The sequence below is a fragment of the Pteronotus mesoamericanus genome, unplaced genomic scaffold (genome assembly GCF_021234165.1).
Source record: "Pteronotus mesoamericanus isolate MK-2021 breed Mesoamerican mustached bat unplaced genomic scaffold, CSHL_Meso_final contig_74, whole genome shotgun sequence".
NCBI classification, from domain to species: Eukaryota; Metazoa; Chordata; class Mammalia; order Chiroptera; family Mormoopidae; genus Pteronotus; species Pteronotus mesoamericanus.
In genome coordinates, this window is record NW_026555247.1 from 15,218,115 (window position 1) to 15,243,936 (window position 25,822).

The 25,822-nt window shown below is 34.8% G+C and overlaps 1 protein-coding gene across 3 annotated transcripts in view; it reads right to left on the reverse strand.

Annotated features, from left to right (window-relative positions):
* Window positions 1-1,705: 1,705 nt before the first annotated feature.
* NOL4 (nucleolar protein 4) overlaps window positions 1,706-25,822 on the reverse strand; it is a 293,679-nt gene continuing 269,562 nt past the window's right edge. For all 3 annotated transcript variants that reach the window (XM_054583511.1, XM_054583510.1, XM_054583512.1), the window contains one exon: window positions 1,706-2,232. In XM_054583511.1, coding sequence (XP_054439486.1) covers window positions 2,039-2,232 — 194 coding nt within the window. In that variant the 3' untranslated portion in view covers window positions 1,706-2,038. The remainder of the gene's footprint in view (window positions 2,233-25,822) is intronic.

The window sequence follows — 25,822 nt, forward strand, 5'->3', positions numbered from 1 at the left end:
AGTTTCACCTGGCATCACTAAAGAGCTAGATTACTCATGTCAGAAAGAATAAAAGATAATAAATTCTTAAATCAGATTTAAATAATCAAATGAAATGCCCTTAGTTTTGCTAACTTACTTTACCCTTCCTTGAAATAAATTATTAGACTAAATGTGCAGATTCTGGGGCACCTTAGAATATTCTTGAGTACAAGTTTAGACTACCAATTTTGTGCTAAATGTAGGTACACAATATTTCCTGCTTTAAAAGTAAAACGCTAAAAGTTAAGTATTATTCAGGAAATTTATAAGGTTTCACAGTCATTGTTTTAACACAGAAATATGTTTATTAAACCCAACAAAACAGAGAAAATTATACCAGCCCTCAAGTTTTGAATTTTCATTTAAATAGGCAAACTCTAAATCCACATCTTAAAAGATGTTTGTGCATCTATGTATTTCCAAAATACTCATATTTCAATAAGATTTTCACATTATATTCACCAACAGTATCACAAATTTTTTTTTGTTTTTTGTTTACGTAACTGTAAGGAACAGTAATTCTAGAAACACTAGAAGAAAAAAGCATAGCAATGTCCACAGTTACAAGAAAAAGTGCACATTACTTGGTCACAATCACAGTCATTACTTGAAAAACTATATGTAACAAGTAGTTAAGAAATATCACTGATGCCTAAACTTATCAAAAACTGAATGACATAAATTTTACATGAAATAAGGCAAATTCAGGAATGCACAAAGAATTTGTAATCCAACCAAAGCTAAACAACAGAAAAAAATTGTACAAGAAGCATAAACTGGTGTATTTCTCCCTAAGTATCTTAAAAATAGGCTTGCCTCAATGCCAAAGAAAACACCATTCATGTGTATCCAACACTATAAAATCAGAAAGAAGGGCAAAGTGTGGGGGATAGGAGGGGCAAGTTCATTGTAAGTTGCAGCTGCAGCCACCGTGAGTTCTTTACATCATTTTTCCCTAGAACTGTAAATCATACAAATCATATCAGGAGAGGGGATGGTCTTTTTGGAAACTATTTCTGAAATAGAGAAATGAAAATTAAACTATACACAGGAGTGCAAATTTTCAGATTGTCACTTGCAACCTCTTAACATTCAGTCATCTACATCCAAGTGCTGCTCGAGGGATGCCTGTAAGATAGCAGCGGCAATCTGGGGTGCGCTGTGAGAAACCAAGGTGTGATATTTTTCCCCTAATGACATGTCTTTTTTTAATAGGGAAACATTCAGTGATGAAAACCTATGGTAAAGCTGCAGTGTCGGTGCGGTGCTTGAGATCAGAGTGAGTGCAGAAATGCGGGCTTCTCTTGGAAGTCATTCCTGATATGATGATTTAAAGAACGTAGGCAAGGATTTTTTTTTTTTTTCCAGCATCAAGTGTTATTTTGTAGAAAGAATTTGGAAAGAGGAGAAGGCAGAGGGATGTGGAAAAGGTACTTACAGTAGTTTCTCAAAACAGTTTTCTTTTAGGACCTATGAAAAAGTTACCAAAGTAAAAATGACAATTTTGAATGAAAAACAAGTTTTCTTTTTATAAAAATTACATATATATATATTTTAAAATACAAGATCCTTTTCATTGTTATATCCTGTAGCAAGAAGAAATTTTGGCTTTTTTTTTTTTTTTTTTTTTTTTGCCAGATACTGCAGCTTTCAGTCCAATAAGTCAGTAGCAAATTCCACTAATATTTCAGTTGGATCTTGAACAATTCTTTATACCACAAGCTTCTTCAGTTTTATCCTTGAATTAGGAATATACAGCCTTTCATGCCCCAGATAGTTATGCTGACACTAAAACAAAAAGCAGTAGGCTGGACACAAAGTATCTCAAGTACTTCAGAGGTCAGAGTTCCTTTGAAACACCTTAACACATCACTTTATGGATCAAGGACAATGTGGCATAATGGAATATTTCTCTTAAGACTGCGCAGTAAGACCAGAAGCATCTCTGCTGGGAAATCAAAATGTCATTAGTGGAAACTGCAAATTTAGACCTCAGTGAATAGGATCGTCGTCTGAGTCAGTTCTGTTGTAATATAAGATTTTCCAGTTCATCTGCAGAACGCAATAAAAAGGCAGCTGATTCTCGATATCCTGCCACAAGCTGCCTCACGGCATTGATTTCAGTTGGACTCAGCTGGGGCCTGGAGCTTGAACTGCTGGAGGTTCCTGAGCTAGCCGCCAACTGCCTCTTCATGCTGAGATCGGTGGGCCCTAGAAAAAATTGTCACAAAATTAGACACAATTTTCGTTCTAGTACTTTGAACATAAGCATGAATTACTGTTGACTTAATTTATGTGTTCTTTCATGAGAAGCTGCTGATACCTTTAATCAAATCCATCTCTCAGAGAGACTAAAAGCAACATTGCTGCAAAATGAGCGGCTGCATATTCTAAGACTCCTTATTTCTGGCAATCGCCTCTCATTGTGGAAAGACAGGAAAGACCTTCTCTTTAATATGTGCTTTTTTAAAAAAACAAAATCCAATTTTAAGTCTGTCTTCCATGTGTAGAAATTTCTCTATAGTAGTGTAAAACAATGGCATTTACTAATGCCTATTTGCTAAATAACTTAGACCCTACCAATGCCAAAGTTGAAACGTCCTAGGTTGTAATAATAATGGTGTGAACTACAAACTCCTCAATTAAACAAAAGAAACTGAGAGCCTGGGTAGTTCAATAATATGTTTAAAGTTCAGCTTTTAATATGGACATGAATTGGGTGCTTTTTCATTTCAGACCAATACTTTCTTCTGTTAGGTGTACTATTATCGAAAACGTGGACATATTAGAAGGAATTTTCCTTTGGAAGTGAGCAGTAGGTAAATGATTAGCACAAACAATGCTACAAGGAAACTGGACTCACTGTAGAATATGCTGCTTTAGGTGTTGTTCATGTCCCTTCTGTGTGTGTTTGCAAAAACATTCACGTATCAAAACTTTTTTTCTTACACATATTTAAAGTAAGTCTTATAGGTCTGATTTTTGACAACATTTTGTAAGTTTTTACTTAAGAAATGATGAAATATAAATTATTTTTATTTATATATATACCACATCGTCTTTATCCAGTCATTGGCCAAAGGGTACTTGGTTGTTTCCATGTCTTGACTATTGTGAATAATGCTGCAATGAACATAGGGGTACATAGATCTTTATGAATAAATGTTTTCAAATGTTTTGGGTTGATACTCAGAAGAGGGGTTGCTGGCTCATAGGGTAGCTCTATTCTTAATTTTCTGAGGGACTTCCATATGTTTTCCATAGTGGTGGCACCAATTTACATTCCTGTCATAAGTGTATGAAGCTTCCCTTTTCTCCACACCCTCTCCAACACGTGTTATTTGTTGTCTTGTTTATAGTAGGCATTCTAACAGGTGTGAGGTGGTGTCTCATTGTGGCTTTGATTTGCATCTCCCTAACATCTTTTTCATACATCTGTTGGTCATCTGTATGTTCTCTTGGGAGAAGTGTCTGTCAAGCCCTCTCCCCATTTTTTAATTGGATTGTTTGTTGTTGTTGTTGAGCTGAGTTCTTTGTATAGTTTGGATATTAGCCCCTTATGTATACCCTTATGAGAGGTATTGTTTGCCCTTAAGTTTTGTTGATTTTTTTAAAAAAAAATTTTTTTTGTTGTTCCAGTACATTTTCCTGCCACCACTTTCCCCTGCCCCACCCACCTCCACCTCCCACCCTCAATCCTACCCATTTTGGCTTTGTCCGTGGGTCCTTTATGCATGTTTCTTGACAACTCTTCCACTTCTTTCCCTTGTTATGCCCCTCCCCCACCCCCTCTGTTTACTGTCAGTTTGCTCTTTATTTCAGTGTCTCTGGTTATATTTTGCTTGCTTCTGTGTTTAGTTGATTAGGTTTGCAGAGAACCTTTTTAGTTTGGCTTAGTTCTACTCATTTATTTCTGCATTTGCTTCCCTTGCATTTGGGGTTGAGTTCACAAAAACTCCTCTGAGACCAAGATCTACAAGTTCAGTGCCTACATTTTCTATTTTATGTATTAAATCTTACTGTTTTATGTCTTATATTAAAGTCTTTAATCCATTTTGAGTTAATTTTGTGTATGGTATCACAGAACAGTCTAGTTACATTCCCATTTTCCCAACACCATTTATTGAAGAGGCTTTCCTTTCTCCAATGCATGTTTTTGGCTCCTTTGCCAAAAGTAATTTCCCATATATGTGTGGGTTTATTTCTGGGCTCTCGATTCTATTCCATTGGTTTTTGAAAGATGAAATATTGTCATTAGCAACAACATGAATGGATCTTGAGAGTATTATGCTAAGGGAATGAAAAAGGACAAAGAACCATATGATTTCATTTATGTGGGATATAAAACAGAAGGCAGTAAGTGAACAAACAAAGTTCATAGATAACAGTATGGTGGTTACCAGAGGGGACTAGAGTTGGGTGGAAAATAAAGAGAGTAAAGGAGGTCAAATTATGGTCATGGAAGGAGATTGGTCTCTGGGTGGTGAGCATACAATGCAATGTACAGATGTATTGTAGAATTTTATACCTGAAATAATATATATTATATAAAATATATAGTTATTTATGTTATTGACCAATGTTCCCCCAATAAATTGAATTAGATAAATCAATTTATAAAATTATTTAAAAATACTTAATTCAGATATTTGTGTTAAGACATTTTACATCAGTTACTGTTGGATTATTAATAAGCTTTTATTATATACCTAAGTGTTCACTGTTACAGTTCTTATTGTTAATTGCTATAATTAAATTTGCAGTGAGTAATAAATATAAAATCCTTGAATACAATATAACTAAGTACATAACTAAAGCCATGCTCAAGACCGTAATGATTCTATAACTTGAAAGTATTTTAACAGATTTTTTCTAAACATATAACTTTTCAGATAATGGTATGCATTTCATAAACTAAACAACAGATGTTATTTTATCCTAGTTCTCCTTGAGGCATGGTGAAAGGTCAAGACCCAACTCCCTTCACCCTCTACCCTGAAGGGAGAAGACTTCTGTCAGCTAGGAAGCAGCTGTCCCATGAGAGGGAAGTAGCTTCACTTTGAATTTAATTAGGGCAGAGACAAGGCTAACACGTAAGAACCCTGACATCTGAGAGAAACTTATGTCTACTTCTGCCAGGGCCTTTCAGAGCTTTGGTTACGTAGCAGGAGTTAGCTTCCATTTGTTCCTGTTATAAAATCATGATACTGACATAAGGAGCTGGAAGGGAGAGACATAGGGAAGTCACACCCACAAAGAGAAATTATTGCACAAATATTCAAGCAAATCATTAAAAGAAATTCACTTATTTGGAACGTTCTGAGTGGATTTAAAAAGTGTTATGACAACATGAACTACTTAAAATTTTGTTGTTCTTGACATTCAGAAATCCCAGTACCAGTACAAATCTTCATAAAAGAATATTGAAAGGCTTTTCCTCTCAGCTATGTAGATCTCTAGCATCTAGGTGCCTATTTCATTAGAAGGTGTAATGTTTCTTGATAGTTTTGCTACCAAGCCAAGTGCCGATAGGTGCCCTTAACTGGCCTTGAGAAAGGGTGGGACCAGGGCTCCAGTTCCTTTTGGGGTCGGTTAGAGAGATTATATTATCCAAATAATAGTCATTTCTTGGTATCCATGGTGGACTAGTTCCAGGACCTCCAAGGATACCACAATCTGATGCTCAAGTCTCTTATATAAAATGGCATAGTATTTGCATATAACCTAGGCATATCCTTCTATGTATTTTAAATCCTCTCTAGATTAATTACTACCTGACAAAATGTAAATGCTATGTAAATAGTTATGTCGTTTAGGAAATAATGAAAAGGAAAAAAGTATGTACATGTTTTGTACAGATGCAACCACTGTAGGCCTAACTATACAGTATGTGTCTGCAACAAAATAACTTTTTTTGTCTTCAAATATTTGCCATCTGGGTTAGTCAAATCTGCAGAAATGGAACCTGTACTGCAGTTTATGGATTACTCTCCACCTCAAGGGTATAAGCTTCCAAGCTAAGACAGGGCTTCCACTTTTTTTCAGATCATAATTACCATATACAATTCTATAGATAGCTCAGTCATATAGAAGCCATTCACGTGTCCGTTAGGTTATTTTCTGGAAGGAAGGTGACTTCATTATCTTGCTTTCTTTTGGCTCTCTGGGTTTAGGATTGAGTAGATAAATCAAAACTGCAAGGAATTATTTTTGAGTGTTTATTCAAATCTTCGAAGTTATCAGGTTAGATTGGGACGCAAAAATATAAGAAACAAAAATATTCACAAATGGACAAATTCTTGAAGATGCCTCCCAGCACTTCTCCCACTAGGGACTCACCTGTCCCCCTTGAAGCCTCTAAACAGTCGGGTGGGGAAAGGAGAGCAGGATGACACGTCCCATTTTAAATGAGAAGAAACTGAGTTCCAGACAGGTTCGCTGGCTCGCCCAAAGCCATGGAGAGATCCTGCGCCCTCCTCCGCAACCCCACGGCCCAGCTCAGCTGTGACTGGAGAACTGAGACACAGGTGGACGAATGCCCCCACAGGAAGAGCAAGCAAAGGTGTGGTGTGTGGGGACTTAGGGGTGCTGGCTAAAACCAAGTGGGGATCAGGCTCTTTATTTTAAGTCAGAATATTTCTACTTAAAAATGTTCAAGACTATAACAGGCCCAAGGGCCCAAAGATGTCTGGGTTTAATATATTTTACTGAGGTGGTGGCTGTTGGTTCCTTTATGGTTAGAGCCTCAATTTCATCTCAGTTAGTTACATACCCCCAATAATTCCTCTGGTTGTGTAGCAGTGATTTCCTCTGACTCCCAGCATCTTCTATAAATGGCTATCCATCATGAGTAAAGGAAAAGCAATACCAAGAATGATAACTGAATGTTTGCAAAGTCTACTTCATCAATCTTCTTGCATTATTCTTTGAAACCAAGTCTTCCAATGATCAGCTTGGGTACCTGAGATCATGAGTCTTATCTGGTATTGGGTAATTTTGGACTCGTAAAGTAAGTTTGGAAGTGTTCCTTCCTCCTCTATTTTTTGCAAGAGTTTGGTAGAATTCACCAGTGAAGACATCTTGTCCTGGACTTTTCTTGAGACTTTTGATTATTGATTCAATCTCCTTACTAGTAATCTTTCTGTTCAGATTTCCAATTTCTTCATAACTCACTCTTGGTAGGTTTTATGTTTCTAGGAATTTATCTGTTTTCTTCTAGATTGTCCAATTTGTTGGCATACCAACAAATTGTTCATAGTAGTCTCTTATGATCCTAGGTATTTCAGTGATATTGACTGTAATGTGTCTTCTTTTCAACAAATCAACTTTTACAGTTTCATTGATCTTTTTGATTGTTTAGTCTCTATTTCATTTATTTCCATTCTAATCTTCATTTCCTTCCTTCCACTAACTTTGGGTTTTGTCAAAAGTTGTTTGAGATTTTTCCTGTTTTTTTTTGAGGGAGGCATTTATTACTATAAACGTTCCTCTTAGAACTGCATTGCAGATTAATTACAAACAATTGAAGGTTAATCTGGAAGCTTTTCAGTTGAACAGTGCAATATGGGTATTTACTTATGCTCTTTCATCAAAGCCCAAAAAACATTGCTGAGCCTGTAGTGTGTGCTCAGTAGATAACTAGAAATTTATATGAGAATGGAGATTTAACTTCATGTTTTAACTGAGAATGGAGATTTAACTTCATGTTTTAACTTTGACAGTATGGGAAATTTAAGCAGTTAGTTATTACTTGTGATCAAACAATGTTGATCATTATCAAAATAACTTTAGCACAGAAAAGCTTTACATAAAAACATTGTTTTAACTTGTAACTTTTGATTAAATTTATCAAGAAACTATCATTTCTGTAGCAAAATTTCCCAAGCCATTCATTGTTTGATGATAAAGCTTGAGAACAGCTCTTGTTCAGAAAAAATTCCAATCTTAGCCCTGACCTGAGAAAAATTGCAATGAAACTTTACCACTAAGTCATCATACTGCTGCGTGGTAGTACAAATTAGGGTATTCAGATTCTATTGCTGACAAAATTTCACAAAAGTGGTGATGATGAAATTAATGAGAACAAATGAAGTGGAAGTTGACACTACTGTTTCAACAACACCTGGTAGATTCAAATGTTTTCCACCGTCTATCTGCTGATAAATAGTTCAGGGAATAACCGAATGCCTTATGTTTTAATAGACTTTTACATTTGTCAAAATAAGCCTATTTCTGCTTCATGTGTCTTAGGCTCCACTTCATGTTGTACTGAATTAGTTTTTTCTCAACTTTAAAAGTATTTTCAGCTAAAGTTATTTCACTTATACTTTCAATAGATGCTAATTTTTCTATCACTTCAAACTCACTGATTCTTCAAATAAACAATGGAGTAGTATCAGCAACATTTCAACTTATTAAAAGACAAGGAAAACCATTTAAAATCAGTTTACTTGCTTTCTGACTATTGATATTGTCAATATCTCAATTTCCTCAACCCTTTAAGCACTGATTTTTTTCTATAATGCTAATAGTCAAACAAGTTTATTATCTCTGGACACATTCCTTCAGCCACTGCAATCAATTTAATAAACTTACCATCAGTAAGTGAATGACTTTGCCCTGCTTGAATAACAAAAGAACCACTTGGAAGCTTACTTTGATTGCAGGCTCATTTTCATTTTATATTTTGATAAGATGTTAAATAGAGATATTAATATTTTCATATTTTCCTGCCAAAGGATAAAAACTATTACTCTTCAGCATCTAGGCTAAATTAGCTAATATTATATACATCATCCAACATAGGGCCTAGATTACAGCAAATACACATTAATAGAGTCAATATGCTCATGAGTTGCATTTATGTTCACAAGTGATTGTAATGCAATTTGCCTTTTTAATACTGTTCTGAATGATAGAGTTAAAATAGCATCACAAAATGAGGCAGGGTGCTTTACATTTCCTTTTCTTTTCCCCTCTTTTAGATATATTTGCGTAAAATGATTATCTAGTCTTTTGAGTTAGGGTAAAACTCATATGTAAACCATCTGGGTCTGATTTTTAAATGGATAGATTTTTACAATAATGATTTAACTTATTTACTTGCTAAATGTACATTTGGAATAGCTATTCCTTTTTTATCTATTGGTCAGTTAAATACTTGTAAAACAGTATTATATCTCTAAATTCCTAGGTATACTAGCATAAAGGTATTAATATTTTAATTTTTATCCTGTTTCTTTTTTTTGAATTCATATTATTTTATGCTTCCTTTCTCTTGCTTCATCTTGTCAGATATTTTTAATGTTCTTTCAAAGATTCTGCTTTTGATTTTGTTGATCTTCTCTATTGCTTTGTTTTCTATTTAACTTCTCCATTCATTTTCTACCTTCTTGCATTAAATTAGATTATTAACTTTCAATTTTTTCTAATGTGTGTACCCAGATCACTTTCTATCTCACAAATTAAATGTGTAGTGATTTTATCTTTATTAATTATAGATATTTCTGAACACGATACTGTTAGTGTATTAATAATTCTTTGGTTGCCATCAATTGTTTAGGTAGTCAAATGTCTGAAAAAATCTGTATTAGATGTTTGGGGGTAGGTTCTAGATATAACCAGATTTAATTATTTTTTCAAATTGAAATGATTTTCTTTCCTATACATTAGTTTCTGAGAGAAGTATGTTAAAAATCAATGGTTATAATTATGGATGTGTCAATTTCTTATAATTTTGTTAATTAATTTGAAGTTATGTTATTGGGGCATATAGTTTCTAGACAATTGTGACTTTCTGAGAAATGATTCCCTTCATTATGAGGTAATAAGTTTTTCATGCTCCAAAGCTGTTTTTTTTAAAAGATGGTTTTTGACATATAGATGTATAAAAAATTAATTTTGGAAGATTGTTTTGAATGGGTCTGTTTTATTAAATTAAAGCTACATTTTACTTATGCATCTACAATCTGTCCTTTAACAAATAATGGATTACAACAGAACAAGACATAGGGTGGTCTCAGGCCTTATATCAAAACTATCTTCAGGGATTTGAGTTACGAGAGATGGTCAGATGCTACAGTTCAGTGGGAAATGTCTGTCTCCTCAAGGTCTATGTCAAACTGAATCCACTTTAAAACCCATTTAGGTCTACTGTAATTCTAATGATGATGCTATCAAATACGCTCCTCCCCTTGACCTCATCACATTTACCCCTCTCTACTTAATAAATGCTGATTACTCAACACTAGGTTACCAAGAAACAGGCTGTTTATCTACAAAGTATGTAACAAGTTGCTGGCACAGGTATTCTACAGACATTTAAGAAAATGCAAAAAGCAAGAGCTAGATCACTGTCAAGGCCAAGTATTTGTTAAGGCATGATGCAAGGAGGACAGAGGAGTAAATTGGTCACCCTTTTCTTCCCCCCCAAGTCATATCTTCTGTCTAGAAAAAAATAAGGATCAAACACTGACAGTGATTACAGGTTGAATTACATCTCTATCATAATACAGTCTCATGTTGATTTGTAGACAACTTATTATAGTTTAAAGAAAACAGTTAAGTCAATATCCCATACATTTAAAAAATTATAGCTGATTGTCCTGAGATAATTTTATCTGAGTCTTTATATACTTCAAAATGTAAATCTCTTGGACCTGCCTTTAAAAATTCACCTATTACATTTTCCCTTCATCAGGCCTTTCTGTATTTCATCTTTTTTATTGCTACTGTGTTAATCCGTTTATTGTTTTTTCTCATCTCAATGTACCTTATTCAAAGAGAAAAAATTATAAACATCTCAGCATTTTTGTTTTCATCTCAATGAATTTTTCTACATAATCAATTTGGAAAAAGACTCAGACAAAAGATTAGGAAGTCAATATGGGAAATGACTATTTATATTTGCTAATTTCTGGTACTCAGCTCTGTAAACTGCTTGAGTTTATTCAGTCAGTGGCCCTTCCATTTGAGCTTCAAATATCAGTATTTTGTAGAGATCTTATTAATTGTTCTGATAAACTGTAAGATGACCTAAAATTGGGAGTCACTGTTTTGTGAGGGGAAAGGCTCAGCCTGCTCCTGTATTCTGCCTGCTTTTGACTTATGGGAAAGGACACAAATACTGCAGTATACAGAGACAGGAGTTACTTTTTAACTTTAGTTGAATCAAATATACTACATGAGAGCATAATAAATTATTGTATTACTTTTGGACTTATGTATTTATATCTTTATATATATATTTTTCAAGTAACAGGAATCAATTTCTAAAACTAGAAAACAAAAGTGTTCATTTATTGTTTTTCAGAGAGCTGAGGTAAAAATATTACAATTGCTTGGAATGGTGGGTTCTGCCTTTTTTGGCCACTATTAAAGCCTTACCTTTCCAATGACTTCCACAGATCAGTAGGAAGTATAGTAACAAGGTTCACTATAAGACAAAAACCTCCAGAATGCCCTCATTAAAGATTAGATACTTTATTATTATATACTTACTGTTTCATTTTTAAGGGAAAAACCCAATAAGCCATAATTATTAAATGTCAGTTGCAAAATGTATTTATACAGCCTATAAATATTTGAAGATGCTTTATAGATGTAAATTAAAACTCCTCTGTGTTAAAGCACTGATAATTCAAGTAATAAAAACCCACTAACATATTTGGACTTGGACACAGGTTTCTTCTCCAAATTATGAAATCTCATTTAATAGACCCAAAAAGATACAGCATTCAGTGATAAGATCATAAAACTAACAAGACCTCCGTTCAAGTCTTTATGTATAAACTTTCTAGATACACGAATTGTGAATCTTGGCAAATCATTTACCCTCCCTGAGAGTCAAGTAAAATGTGACTAACACTACTACTCTTGTCTATTTGTTAGGTTGTTGGATCAGGAGAAACTAAATTAAATTATGAACGTTAAGTGGTCGAATAAATGTGTGATCTTATTCTTAAATGTGATCCTAACCTTATCTTAACTTCTCAGTAATAACAGTGTTCAGGGAAGTATTATTCATGTTTAAGTTTAAAGATTTATTTTAAGTTGATGTAACTCATTGTTATAATCAAGGTTCTACAGAGAAATAGAACCAATAGGGTTTGTGTAAAATAAATGTAATAAGGCATTGGCTCACTCAATTATAGAGCTGGGGAAGTCCTAGGATCAGCAGCTGACAAACTGGATACCCAGGAGAGCTGACATTGTAGTTTCAGTTGAAATCCTAAGAACGAGGAGAAGTGATGATGCAAGTTCCAGTCTGAAACCTGGCAGGCTCAAGACCCAAGAATTGTTGAAATTTTAGTTTAAGTCCAAAAGCAGGAAAATTCCTGAATACCTACCTATGTTCTAGCTCAAAGTACAAGCTTCTTTGTTCTATTTAGGTCTTCATTTGATTAGAGGAAACCCACTAACACTGTAAAGAGCAATTTCCTTTATTTAGTCTACCAGTTCAAATGTTCATCTCATTCAGAAACACCCTCCCAGAATAATGTGTAATAATGTGTGTCTAGATGTCTGGATACATCATGGCCAGTCAAGTTGACACACAAAATTAACCATCACATCCATACACTTATTCTGGGTAATCACAAACATGATTGTTTATTATAAGATAAATGTCATAGTATTGGGTTGGCGAAAAAGTTTAAGCTTTTTCCTTACAATAGCTCTAGTAGTGCTGACTTGTCTTTAACTTCATTTGAAATAATTTTGTTTGAAACAAGACTGTATTGTGATGGATGTCATATCAGTGTGCATTTAAAAAAACTTACCAGATTGAATTGTGTAGCTATTTTAATATTAAAGATGGAAGAAGATACACAACATTTTTGGCATATTATGCTTTATTATTTCAAGAAAGGTAAAAACGCAACTAAAATACAAAAAAAGATTTGTGCAGTGTATAGAGAAGGTGCTGTGACTGATTAAATGTGTCCACAGTGGTTTGTGAAGTTTATTGGTACTACTGACATTTTGACCAAATAATACTTTGGGGCTGTGTCTTATGCATTGGAAGATATTTAAGCAGTACCCCTGGTCTCTACCCACTAGAAGCCAATAAAGAGCAGGAGACAGCTGACATACTCAAAATCTCCAAATCAATAAATTTATTGGTGAAAATGAAAAATGTCTTCTACTTTATGGAAAAAAACATATGGACGTTTTGGCCAATCCTGTACAAAAAGGGTTTAATAAGATTTGCTTTCTGTTCAATATGCTTAAAGGTAATAGGAATGATTTTAAATTCCCAGATATTGAACACAAAAGTCAGAGTATTTATATGCCAGTGATTAAAAATGTAGGATAAAACCATCACAGCAGAAATACTGATGGCTTATGAGGCAAGACATGTGAATTAGTGAAGTAATAACTCCTTTGAAATTGGGATTATCATAACTTTTTCTAAATGACATGAGTAACGTCTTAAGATGTGTTCCTCTGTGACAATTTTGTAAAAAATTGTTATGAATTATTGCAAAATATGAATTCTAACAAAATTTTAAAAGAAATTGGGATTATTATTAATCAAGTTGATAGTTAATATAGCAATATTATAAAAATGCAACACTGACTCACCTTGGTCATTAAGGTAAATGATATTTTTTAGCAAAAACTCTTTAAAGTATGATACAACAGTTAATTTCTTTCACTGTTATAAAGAACAAAATCAGACTTTTTTAGCTACTTTCCAATATTCTCATCATTATCAGTAATCTAAAAAATTTATATGTGTCCATGACAAATTTCTATTTATCTATTTTAAATTTCATTGAGCTCACTAAGTAGGTAATAATTATGGGATTCTATAACTGAGTTTATAAGGTATATTTACAGAATTCGATATAATGTCAGCATCATGACAAAGGGATAAGACCCTTTTGTAGCTTCTTTTCAATGCATACCTCATTGGGCAGCCATCACCCTACAAAGCTTCCTATGCTCCGCACACTGATACATCTAAAAATGGACATATTGGGACACACAGGAAAGCCGGGACAGTGACTCCCCAGCCACTACAGCTCAACGCTCGGAACCCCGCTCACACGGTAGCCATAGAGGATGAGACGGGCAGCGCAGCTCTGGGGCCTGAAAACCTGGTTCCATCCCCCGCCTGCTTGTGGTGGGTGGAGCCCAGTAGCCATGGTGACCGACTTACCTGACCATGACAACCTACCTAGAGGGGGAAAGGAGTGGTGAGTGGCTACATCAGCAGCTTGAGACATGCGTTACTCTCCGACAGTATCCCACAAACTGAGGTGGGACCTCCATAACTTGGGAAGAAAGAGGCAGGTAAGACTATCAAAGGGCATTAAAGGGACACAGTTTCTACTGACTGTGCTCAGGACCTCAGCAAGAAATCTTCCTGTGAGTGTCTGGGGGCACTGCACCTGAGGATCTCTCCACTGGGTCCACAGGTAGCACCAATGTACCAAGTCCCACACCTCTCCCCACCAGCAGCCAGCGCCTCCTGCATGCCCTTGAGTGTAATGTAACATCAAGAGCCAAGTCCCGGAAATGGAGAGCTCTTATTAAAACAGATAAGGAACTATGGGCAAAGAAGGAACAGAAGAAACCACAAACTTGGACTACAGTGCTATTTTCTATAAAACCTAGAATGCGGAGAACACTGCAAATACAATAGCAACAATAAAAGTATATCCCACCTGAAGGAAACCAGTAAAGATTTAATGAGGTGTCTGCAAGTTGAAATGTGAAAACAGCAACACAAAACTAAAAGAAACATGTAAAAAGGAAACATGTCATCACCAAAAGGCAATAACTCTCTAATGATCAACCCTGAGGCATGACATTTTGTGACCTGATGAAGAAATCACATAGCTGTTTTGAAGAAATTCAATGAACTTTAAGAAAACCCAGAAAGACAACATTATAAATTCAGGGGCTGAAGGATTCAGTGAATAAAATGAATGTTGCAATAGAGAACATCTGTAGTTGAGTAGAACAAATGGATAAGTCAGCGAACTCCAATTTTGATATAACACATTGAGAGCAGAAACAAGAATGAAGAGTGAATAACATCTACATGATCTTATGACATCCTATCAAAAGAAGAGATATTCCAGAAGGGAAGAGCAATGTTTGTTTAAAGAAATAATACCTGAGATTGAGAAGTACCCAAACCTGGGAAAAGTTGGGCATCTGAGTTCACAAGGATAGTATTTTACTCTATTATCTCAATGCAAAAAGCAATACTCTAAGACACATTACAGTGAAACCAGCAAAAATCAAAGATAGAGTTCTAAAAGCAGACAGGGAAGATTGTAACATACAAAGGAAATGCCCAGAAGGCTAGCAGCAGATTTCTCAGCAGAGACTCATGTTGGAAGAAAACTCTGTATGGCAAAGTTATCCTTTGGATATGAAAGGAAAATTAAGACTTCCCTTGATGAACAAAAAAGCAGAGAGAGCTAATCACCACCACACCAGATCTGACATAAAAGAAGTGCTGAAATCAGGTCTTCAAGCTGAAAAGAAAAGAGGTTGCTCAGTGACCTGAAAACATACAAATTATACAACACACTGGTAAAGGTAAACATATAGTCAGATTTAGAGTTCCCTAAATCTGTAATAGGATGTTAATGATCACTTACAATTACAGTAAACTGATATTTTCCACGAAAACTCATGGGGGAAAGGATAGTCTCCACAAATGTGGGGAAAACTGGTTAACCACATGCAGAAAAAATGAAATTGTAAATCTATTTTACACCACTCACAAAAATTATCTTGAAATAGACCAGAGACTTATACACAAGACCTGATACCATAAAACTCCTAGAAGAAAGCAGGGAAGCTCCTTGCCATTGGCCCAGGCGATGATTTTTTGAACATGACACAATAAACACAAGCAAAAATCAACTGAGGACTACATCCAACTAAACAGTTTCTGTGAAGCAAGAGAAAATAACAAAACAAAAAGGCAAACTTTGGAATGGAAAGAAAATATTTGTAAACCACATACAATAAGAGATTGAGTTCTTTACATATTTTAGTCATTAAACAACTCAATAACAAAAACTAAACAATCTGATTACAATATGGGCAGAGAAACCAAATAGACGTTTTTTTCCAAGGAAGACATCCAAATGGTGAACAAGTATGTAACAAGATGCTCAACATCACTTATCAGGCAAAACCACCACAGTGAGATATCAACACATAGAATATTATCAAGAAGAAAAGAGATAAGTGTTGACAAAGATGTCGAGAGAAGGGAACCCTTGTACAATATCAGTGGGGATTTAAACTAGTGCAACCACTATGGAAAGCAGTATAGAGGTTTCATTAAAAAAAGAACTATCATATGATCCAGCAATTCTACTTCTGCGTAAATATCCAAAAGAAATGAAAATAATATTGGAGAGATATATGTATTTCCATGTTGAGGTAGTTTTTTTCAATATCCAAAATAGGGAAATGACTTAAATGTCCACTGATGGATGAAAGGATAAAGAAGTTGAGGTATATACATAAAATGAAACACTATTCAGCCATGAGCAGTAAGGAAATCCAGTCATTTGCAACAAAATGTATGGACCCTGAGGGCCTTATGCTAAGTGAGACATCTGACAGAGAAAGACAAATACTGTATGATTTCACTTATATGCGGAACCTAAGAATGCCAAACTTAGAGAAACATATTAGAGAATGATGGGCTCCAGGAGCTGGGGGTGGTGGAACTGAGGATAGGTTGTGTAAGTGTACAAACATGTTAATAGTAGGTAAATAAGTCAGAGATTACACACTCGATCTTAATTGCTTCCACCACAAAAAAGAAATGGTAATTAGTGACATGATAGCTGTATTAACTAACATTACGGTGTCGCAATATATAAATATATCAAATCAATACATTGCCTTAAGAATATTGTGTCAATTATATCTAAAATTTATAAAAAGAATGTCCATATTCAATTTCAAATTATCAAAAACTATAAAGGAAACCATGAAGCATGTGAATATACAAAGTATTTATGCTGAAAGATTCTCTTATAATTTTAGTCAGTAAATCTTGCAGGTAAAAATACAGATTTACAACATAGAAATTAATAAGGAAACATTAGCCTTAAATGACAAATTGGGCCAGATGGACTTAACAGATACATGCAAAAACATTTGTTCCAAAATCAACAGAAGACGCATTCTTCTCTCATACACATGATACAATCTCCAGAATAGATCATATGTTACTCCACAAAACAAGTCTAATTTGAGACTGAAATCATATCAAGCATTATTTCTGACCATAGTGGTATGACTAGAAATAAATTTCAAGAAGAAAACCCAAAAGTTCACAAACATGTAATGATTAAATAACATGCTACTGAACAACCAACTGGAACAAAAAAAGAAATCAAGAGAAATAAAAAAATATTGACCCAAATGAAAATGGCAATACAACATACAAAAACTTACAGGATGCAGCAGAATCAGTTTTAAGAGTTAACATAGCAATAAATGCCTACCTCAAGCAACTAGAAAAAGAGGAACAAATGAATCCCTAAGGAAGAATAAGAAAGGCTATAACAAAGACCAGAGTGGAAATTAATGTAATAGAGACTAAAAAAATGATAAAGATCAATGGAACTTAGTTTTTGGGTTTTTTTTTTTTTTTAAGATAAACAATACTTACAAACCTTTGGCTAGAATCACCAAGAAAGAAGAGAGAGGACTCAAACCTGAAATGAAAAAACTCTTTTCAACCAATACCATATAAATACTAAGGATCATAAGAAACTACCATAAACAATTATGCACGTACACATTGGACAGCCTAGAAGAAATGGATATACAACAAAGAGACTAAATTATGAAAAAAAAAAAAACAGAAAAACTGAACAAACCAATCACAAGTAAGAAGATTGAATCAGCAATTCAAAACCTCCCAAAAATAAAAGTGTAGGGCCAGATCACTTCACTGGTGAATTCTACCAAATATTTTAAAGAATACCAATCCTTATAAAACTATTCCAAAAATAAAATGATTCAGAACACTTCTAAACTCATTTTTCAAGCATAGCATTTCCATGATAAAAGCTAGACAAGGACACCACATGAAAAGATTACAGTCCAATATCCCTGCTGAACATAGATGCAAAAATCCTCAACAAAATATTATTAGCAAACCAAATTCAACTATACATTAGAAGGATCATAAACCATGATCTAGTGGAATTTAGTCCAGGGATGTGAAGAGGGTTCAATACTCACAAATCGATATGTGTGATATATCACATTAATGAAATGAACAATAAAATCATATAATCATGTCTATTAATGCAGTAAAAGTTGACAAAAATTTAGCATCCATTTATTAAAAAAAAAAAAAACCTGTTGAAAATGGTGGGGGGGGTAGGCAGAGACAAATGTATTTGAAAAAATAAAAACCTGTCAACAAAATATGTATATATGAAACATACCTCAACATAATAAAATCCATACATATTATGAAAGTCACAGCTTCCTTAAATAAAAGCCCACCATACCCAACGGTGAACAAAGCTGACAACTTTTCCTCTAAGTTCAGGAATAAGACAAGGATGCCCTTTCTCTCACTACTTTATTCAACATTGTATTCAAAGTCCTAGCCTGAGCAATGGGGGAAAAAGAGAGATCGAGAGAGAGAGTGGTAAGAGCCATTCAAATTGGAAGAGAAGAGGTAAAACTTCTTATTTTTGAAAGACATAGTGTTTTATGTAGAAAACTCTAAGGACTCCATAAAAAATTGGTTAGAATCAATAAATTCTGTAAAGTTGTAGGAAACAAAATCAATGTAAGAAATTCTGTTCCATATTTGTATATTAATTTCTCAAAAAAAAGAAATTAAGAAAATCCAATTTAAATTATATGAAAAATAAATACCTAGAAATAAATTTAACCAAAGAGATTAAATAAAGACTTGTACACTGAAAACTAAAAGATGCTGATGAAAGATATTCTGTGCTCATGAATTGGAAGAATATTGTTAAAATGTTCATAATATCCAAAGCAATCTACAGACACAATGAAATCCCTGTCAAAATTCCAATGACGCTTTTCAGCAAAATAAAACAAGCAATCCTAAAATTTGTGTGTGGTACCACCCTTTCCCCAAATAACCAAAGCTATTTTGAGAAAGAACAAAGCCAAAGGCAACATGCCCTCTGATTTCAAACTATATTACAGAACTACAGTAATCAAAGTAATATGACATTGGCATAAAAGCAGACACACAGATTAATGGGATAGAAAAGACTGCCCATAAATAAACACACACATAATACTGACAATTTATGACAAAGGGGCCAAGAATATACAATGAAAAAAGCCTCTTTAATAAATGGTGTTTGGAGAAGTGGACAGCCACATGCAAAAGAAAGAAACTGCGTCACTGTCTTAGACCATACACAAAAAATTAGCTGAAAATAAAGCCTTGAATAAGACTTGAAACCATAAAGCCCCTAGAAGAAAATACAGGCAGGATGCTACTTGACATTGGTCTTGGCGATGATATTTTGGATTCGACAGCAAAAACAAAGACAACAAAAGAAAAATAAACAAGTGGGACTACACACAGCTAAAAAACTGCCTCACAGCAAAGAGAATCATCAACAAAATGTAAAGGCAACCTTCTGAATGGGAGAAAATATTTGCAAGTCTTGTATAGGATAAGGGGTTAATATCCAAAATATGTAATGAACACATATAACGCAACAGGAGAAAAAGCAGCAACAATGGACAAAGGATTGGAATAGACATATTTTCAAAGAAAGCATAGATTATGTCCAACAGGTATGTGAAAAGGCACTCAACCATCACTAATATTCTCAAGGAAATGCAAATCAGAAGCACAACGGGATAATTCCTCACTCCTGTTAGAGAGGCTAGTATTTTTAAAAAAAGGTAAGAAATACTATTGACCAGGATGTAAATGAAGTAAAGGGAGTCCTTGTGCAAGGTTGGTAGAAATGTAAATTGGTGCCGTCACTATATAAAACAGTAGGAAGGTTCCTCAAAAAATTAAAAGTAATATGATCCAGCAATTTCATTTCTGGGTATTTATTCGATGAAAATGAAAACACTGACTTAAAAAAAATATGCAGCCCATATTCATTGCAGCTTTGTTTATAACAGCCAAGATACGGAAACAACCTTGGTGTCCATCAATGGACAAAAGGATAAAGAAAATGTGGCGCTTGCACATGCACAGGCACACACAGAATGGAGTATTAGCCATAAAAAGAAATCTTGCTCTTCACAACATGAATGGATCTTGAGGGCATTATGTTACATGAAAACAATCAGACAGAGAAGACAAATATCATATGATCTTACATACATGTTAAATCTAAAACAAAATAAAACAATAAAACAAGTGGATATTTGCCAGAGGCAGGTTGTAGAGGGGGGCAAAATGTATGAATGGGGTTAGAAGATACAAACTTTCAATTATAAAAACAAGTCATGGTGATGTAATATACAGTATGGTGACCATAATTAACAACACTATTGCATATTTGACAGTAGCTAAGACAGTAGATCTTAAAAGTTCTCATCACAGGGAAACAAATTTATAACTATGAGTGGTGAGATATGTTAACCAGACTTGGGGTGATCATTTTGCAGTTTATTCAAAGACTGCATCACTCTATTGTATAACTGAAACTAATATGGTGATTATACCTCAGTTAAAGAAATTTAAGAGGCAGTATTTAGAGACAGAATGCATGTGCCTGCCTTCTTGCAATAATTTCTTCCCAAATATTTGCTTTGTCAAAAATTAAGAGATTTTAGAGTTAAGTAGAATCATTTTTATGAACCTAGACAGAGTTTTTTCCTTTATGTGAAGGCAGACAGGGTTGATGGATTTCCATAGAGGTTAATCTCCTCCCAATTCTCCCCTGTATTTTTGAGTTGCACAGAATGGAAATTAATACTTTACATGAGACAAGAAATCATGGGAGCATACCGTACTTGGAGAGACCAGTAGTAAAAGAATGGCCTGTGGAAGATGAAAATATGAAAGAGGTGGGTGTATTATAAACACAAAAACATATGTCTGCCTTCAAAGGTCACCCAAAAATAAACACAGTAATGACCTTCTTCACAATTAGGGACCAACTGCACTCATGAATATCCACTCAGGAACAAGGAGTTAAGAAAACGTGATTATCCCTATAATATTGCCCTGAGGGACAATATGAGAGAAATTTATATTGCCAAAATGGGAATGAGAAAAAAATTCTTAAATTTAGAATAATGTACAAGCTACATTTAGAATCAGTCAGAGTACTCAAAAGGATTAGAGTCCCTAATGGGTTTAAATTACCATGGGTTTAAATAATTGGTTTCTCCCTAAAACTGTAGATATACTATCCAGAATGTTACTCAATGCACATTTAATTTTGTAACTATTTGTTAGTTGTGAACTTGAGTGGGTGGACCAAATAGCCATGCAGGAGAAGGGTGTGCAGGGTGTAGACTCACATTCAAGGGACTATATTTTCAGGAGTACCAGCAACTGAACATGGATGGAAAGAGGAGTTTCAGAAAAAGCATTTGTATGTCAGTCAAGAGTTAACTGAATTGGCCAAAAGTCTGTTTAGTTTTCCATAAAATAAAAGATATTTTTTATTTTTCACTAATAGCTTTATTGGTTTGGCTATATTGAGTATGTTAGCTATCTCCCATGTGATTGTATAACAGTGATTGTTCTCAGTTAATGTCTCAGTTTGATCACTATCAACTTCAACTGGTCTACCCGACCCTGGAGCATTGTCGAGTGAGAAATCTCCAGTATGAAACTTCTCAAACTATTTTTGACACATTCCATCAGTCACAGCACCTTCTCCATGCACTCCACAATTTTTTTTTTGTATTTCAATTGTGTTTTTATCTTTCTTTAAATAATAAAGCATAATATGCCAAAAATGTTGTGTATTTTCTTCCATCTTCAATATTAAAATGGCTACACAAAAATTCACCAATTTTGGTAAGTTTTTTTTAATGTACACTGATATGACAGCTGTCACAACACAATCTAACAATTGTTTTGAATGAAGTTAAAGACAACTAAGTACTACTAGAGCCATCTCATGGAAACAACCAAACAAATTTTTTGGCCAACCCAATAAATGTCATTTAAAATAATTCTGTGCCTTGAAATCACAAAAGGGTATGTTAGCATTGTTATTGTAGTCATACTTGGCATTTGAAAATTTCAACAGCAAAGAGAAAGAAAGCAGTTCTGGCTTTCCTACCCCTTAGAGAGAAGCAGGCAGGCAGACCCCCAGAGCTCTAAGTGAGGCTAGGGGAGAAGGCTGTTACACAGTCAGGAAGGTGAGTCAGTGCTGGAACCCAGGAAAGAGGAATGTAGAAAACGGCCAATTCAGTTTCCATATAGAGAGCAATAATGCTGACTTTCAAGAAAAGTAGAACATTCTGATTTCCTCAAGAGAACATTTTCCTTAGTAGCAGAGGGCTGGTGAGACCAATAAAATTTAACTGACATGTTCTGACAGATTCCCAGAGGGCATGTCAAAGTTCAAAGGATGTTGTATAAAGAAGATAACAAGCTAACCATAATGAACTCATGCCACCTGGAAAGCCCATGTATGGTATACCAGCAGGCTCAAGAGGAAGGGACCCAGAATACTGAATCTTCTTTTCATTCCTCCCCTTCAGTGAGTAGGCACAACGCAAAATTCTCAAGAGGATCTTAAGTGTACATACAGATCCATTTTATTGTAGAGAACAAGCTTGTAGGAAACTGCTGCCAGAAAAGGCTGATCAATACTGAGCTGCAAAACCAATTACATGTGGTGGGCAGTTCAAGGAAAACACAAGGCCCCTCACCTCTCCTTTCAAAACCCTTCCTCTGAGACTCCTTAACCCACAGAAACTGGTGAAAGGTTGGAGGGCTCAGTCAGATAAACTGAAAGATGCTTCCTTTTATCTCACAGAAAATTCATATTATTTTCCTTTCAATTTTCCAGCAAATGATTAACATAAATTCCAATCATGGAAAGCTTGGGTTTGCTTCCTCGAAACATTACACAATTTTAAATTCTGTCACAATGATACTGTCTTAAAATGTGTGTTGTTTTGTGAAAGAATCAACCTAAAATGGAACCGGAGGAGGAGAACAAATGGAAAGTTTCACATGCCTGCCCTCGGGAAAACAAAACTTAAGGACTGAGAGACTGATTTCCCATAAATGCCCCATAATATTGGATAATACTGGAATTTTCTTAAATGATAGGGGTTGCCTCGTATCAATCTTAAAAGGTTTTGCCTATGGTTTCCAGAGAGATGAACAAGAAATGACCCATGATGGGTTGGTCCTGAAAAATGAACTAAATTGAGTTGTTTATGACTGGACTGTTTTTGTCTCCTTGGGAGACTTTCAAAGCTTGTCTCCATTTGTTTTTAACACACTCTGTCTCAACGTTCCCCCTTTACCTTCCCTGCCCATTAACACAGCCAACCCCGAACCTTCTGCAGACTTGCCTGTAGCTTTTATAGTTTGCATGTCCTGAATGGCAATTCCTCTGCTATTCCAGGATAAACTCATTTTTTTAGCTTGCTTCAGTTTACCTCTTTATTTAGGTCGACAGTTTTTAGTTTTTCAAGTAATCCCAGCATACGTCAAAGAGGTTTTAAATACCTGTGTTAACGGCTTATTAGCAATTCTCAGAACCCTAAAATAACTGAAAGTTATTTAAAAGTGGAGCAGTTGGAAATACAAGCATTACTATTTATGAATCACAATTTAAATCTCCGTAAGGTTATTCATTGACCTCATTTATTTCATTGAGGAGTGAATGACACATACCTAATTAGGTGCAATGAGCCTGATGGAATTAACGTAAAAAGGTTTTCTGCAATAAAAAAACATCCAAAGGCCAATATGTAAGGAGAGAAGAGGTAAGTCTAGAACCAGTGTTCTGCAATACAAGGCCATTCACCACCTTGACAACTGAACACCAGAAATGTGTTCCAGTGTGACTGAGGAACTAAATTTTAAATTTTATTTTATTTTAATTTTAGTTTCAATAGCCACATGTGGCTTGTGATTATTGTATTGGATAACGCAGATGTCAATAAACTTATATTTGAAAGAAAGGGCAAAATAAGAATACAAATGAGTAGAGTTTAAAGGAGGACAATATCCTGATTAAGTCAAGTCATCAAAGGAATGCACATGGGAGAAATGGGCTGACCAAGAATAGTCACAACTTGGAAATGATGGAAAAATCTCTAGATACAAATGACTTTTTACTATGTGCTGTAGGTAGAATGTGCTTTGACAACTCACTCAGTTTAATTGGAACTTTACTGAGATAGAATAACTACATAATCCTAATTACACTGACTTCAATTAGATTACACAGATACCTTTCTTCACATAATATGTTACCATGCCTTCCCACTATATAAAAGACATAGAAAGTAACTAGCAGGGATTGCTTAACTTTGATGAATCAGTTTTAGGTTCTACTCTATAAAATCATCTACATAGTTTAACACACTAGACCTTTTGCATTTTTTACACAACAGAAACAGCAAGCTAGTCTCCTAGAGCTGAGCAGAATGACAACAGTTCTGTCCCCACACATCTGCACTAATTCTTTGCATGTGGCTAGAGAGCCAGAACAAGTCCTCAAGAGGGAAAAGTAAAAAGTACACCTTCCCAGGTCCCTAGGTAACTATGGCCAATATGTCTTTCCTGAACCAGGGGACTAAAGATGGATACACTTTAAACCAATTTCTGTATTTCAAAATATTTGTCTATTTGATATGAAACACTTTTCTCTTTCCAATATTGTGTTCTTCAGGGTTATTAAGATTAGAAGAGAATGAACTTGAAAAAGACACCCTCAATTTCAACTATTATGTTCCGTTAAATTTAGTTAAGTTTTCCAGTGTATGGTATTTTAACAGAACAATTTTTTCTCCAAATTTTTCATTTATCCATTTAATATTCACTGAACACTAATATAAGCCAGTTACCCATGGACACTGGTGGTATGATAGTCAAAAAGAAAAAAAAAATCACTTTGCCTGGCCTCAAAGTGTACACAATCTAATATAAAAAAGAGCACATAACAGAAGTTCAAAAAGAGATGTGACTAGAGTATTGTGAGAATATGTAAGAAGAACACTCAATGGGTGAATCAACCAGAAAATTATCACATACAACATAATAGCTGATCACCTAGGTGGATGGGGAAGGCATTCCTGCATGAGATAACCCCAGAAACAGGCAATAGTATGTATGAGGATGAATAATTAATTTTTAAATAATTAAATATTAGATTTCTTGGGATGTGTATGCCAAGTTATCTGGTAGGCAACTGGATACATAATTTGAGGCTCAGAGCAAAGCATGGAGCTGACATGCAGCTTTTGGCATATTCTGCAATTGAAATCATAAGAGTGAGTAGGCACATCTTTGAGCAGTGTGCAGACCAAGAGGATTAAAGGGATAAGGGCAGGCTGCTAAGAGAATCTCAGCGTGGAAGGGTATGAGTACAGAGAAAAAGTCCAGGAAGCTGGCGGGACAACTATCTGAGGAACACAAGGTGACATGAGAGTGTTATCATACAGGCCAAGACAGTGGATATTTCAAAGCTCTGATTATCAACAGATTCCAATATACCTGAGAAATCTGGTGAGAAAAAGGACAAAAATCATCTTCAGGTTGGCAATAAGTGGAATCACTGATAGACTTAACCTCACCAGTTTCAACAAAATGGTGGGGAGAAGCATTAACTGAAGAGTGCTAATGGCA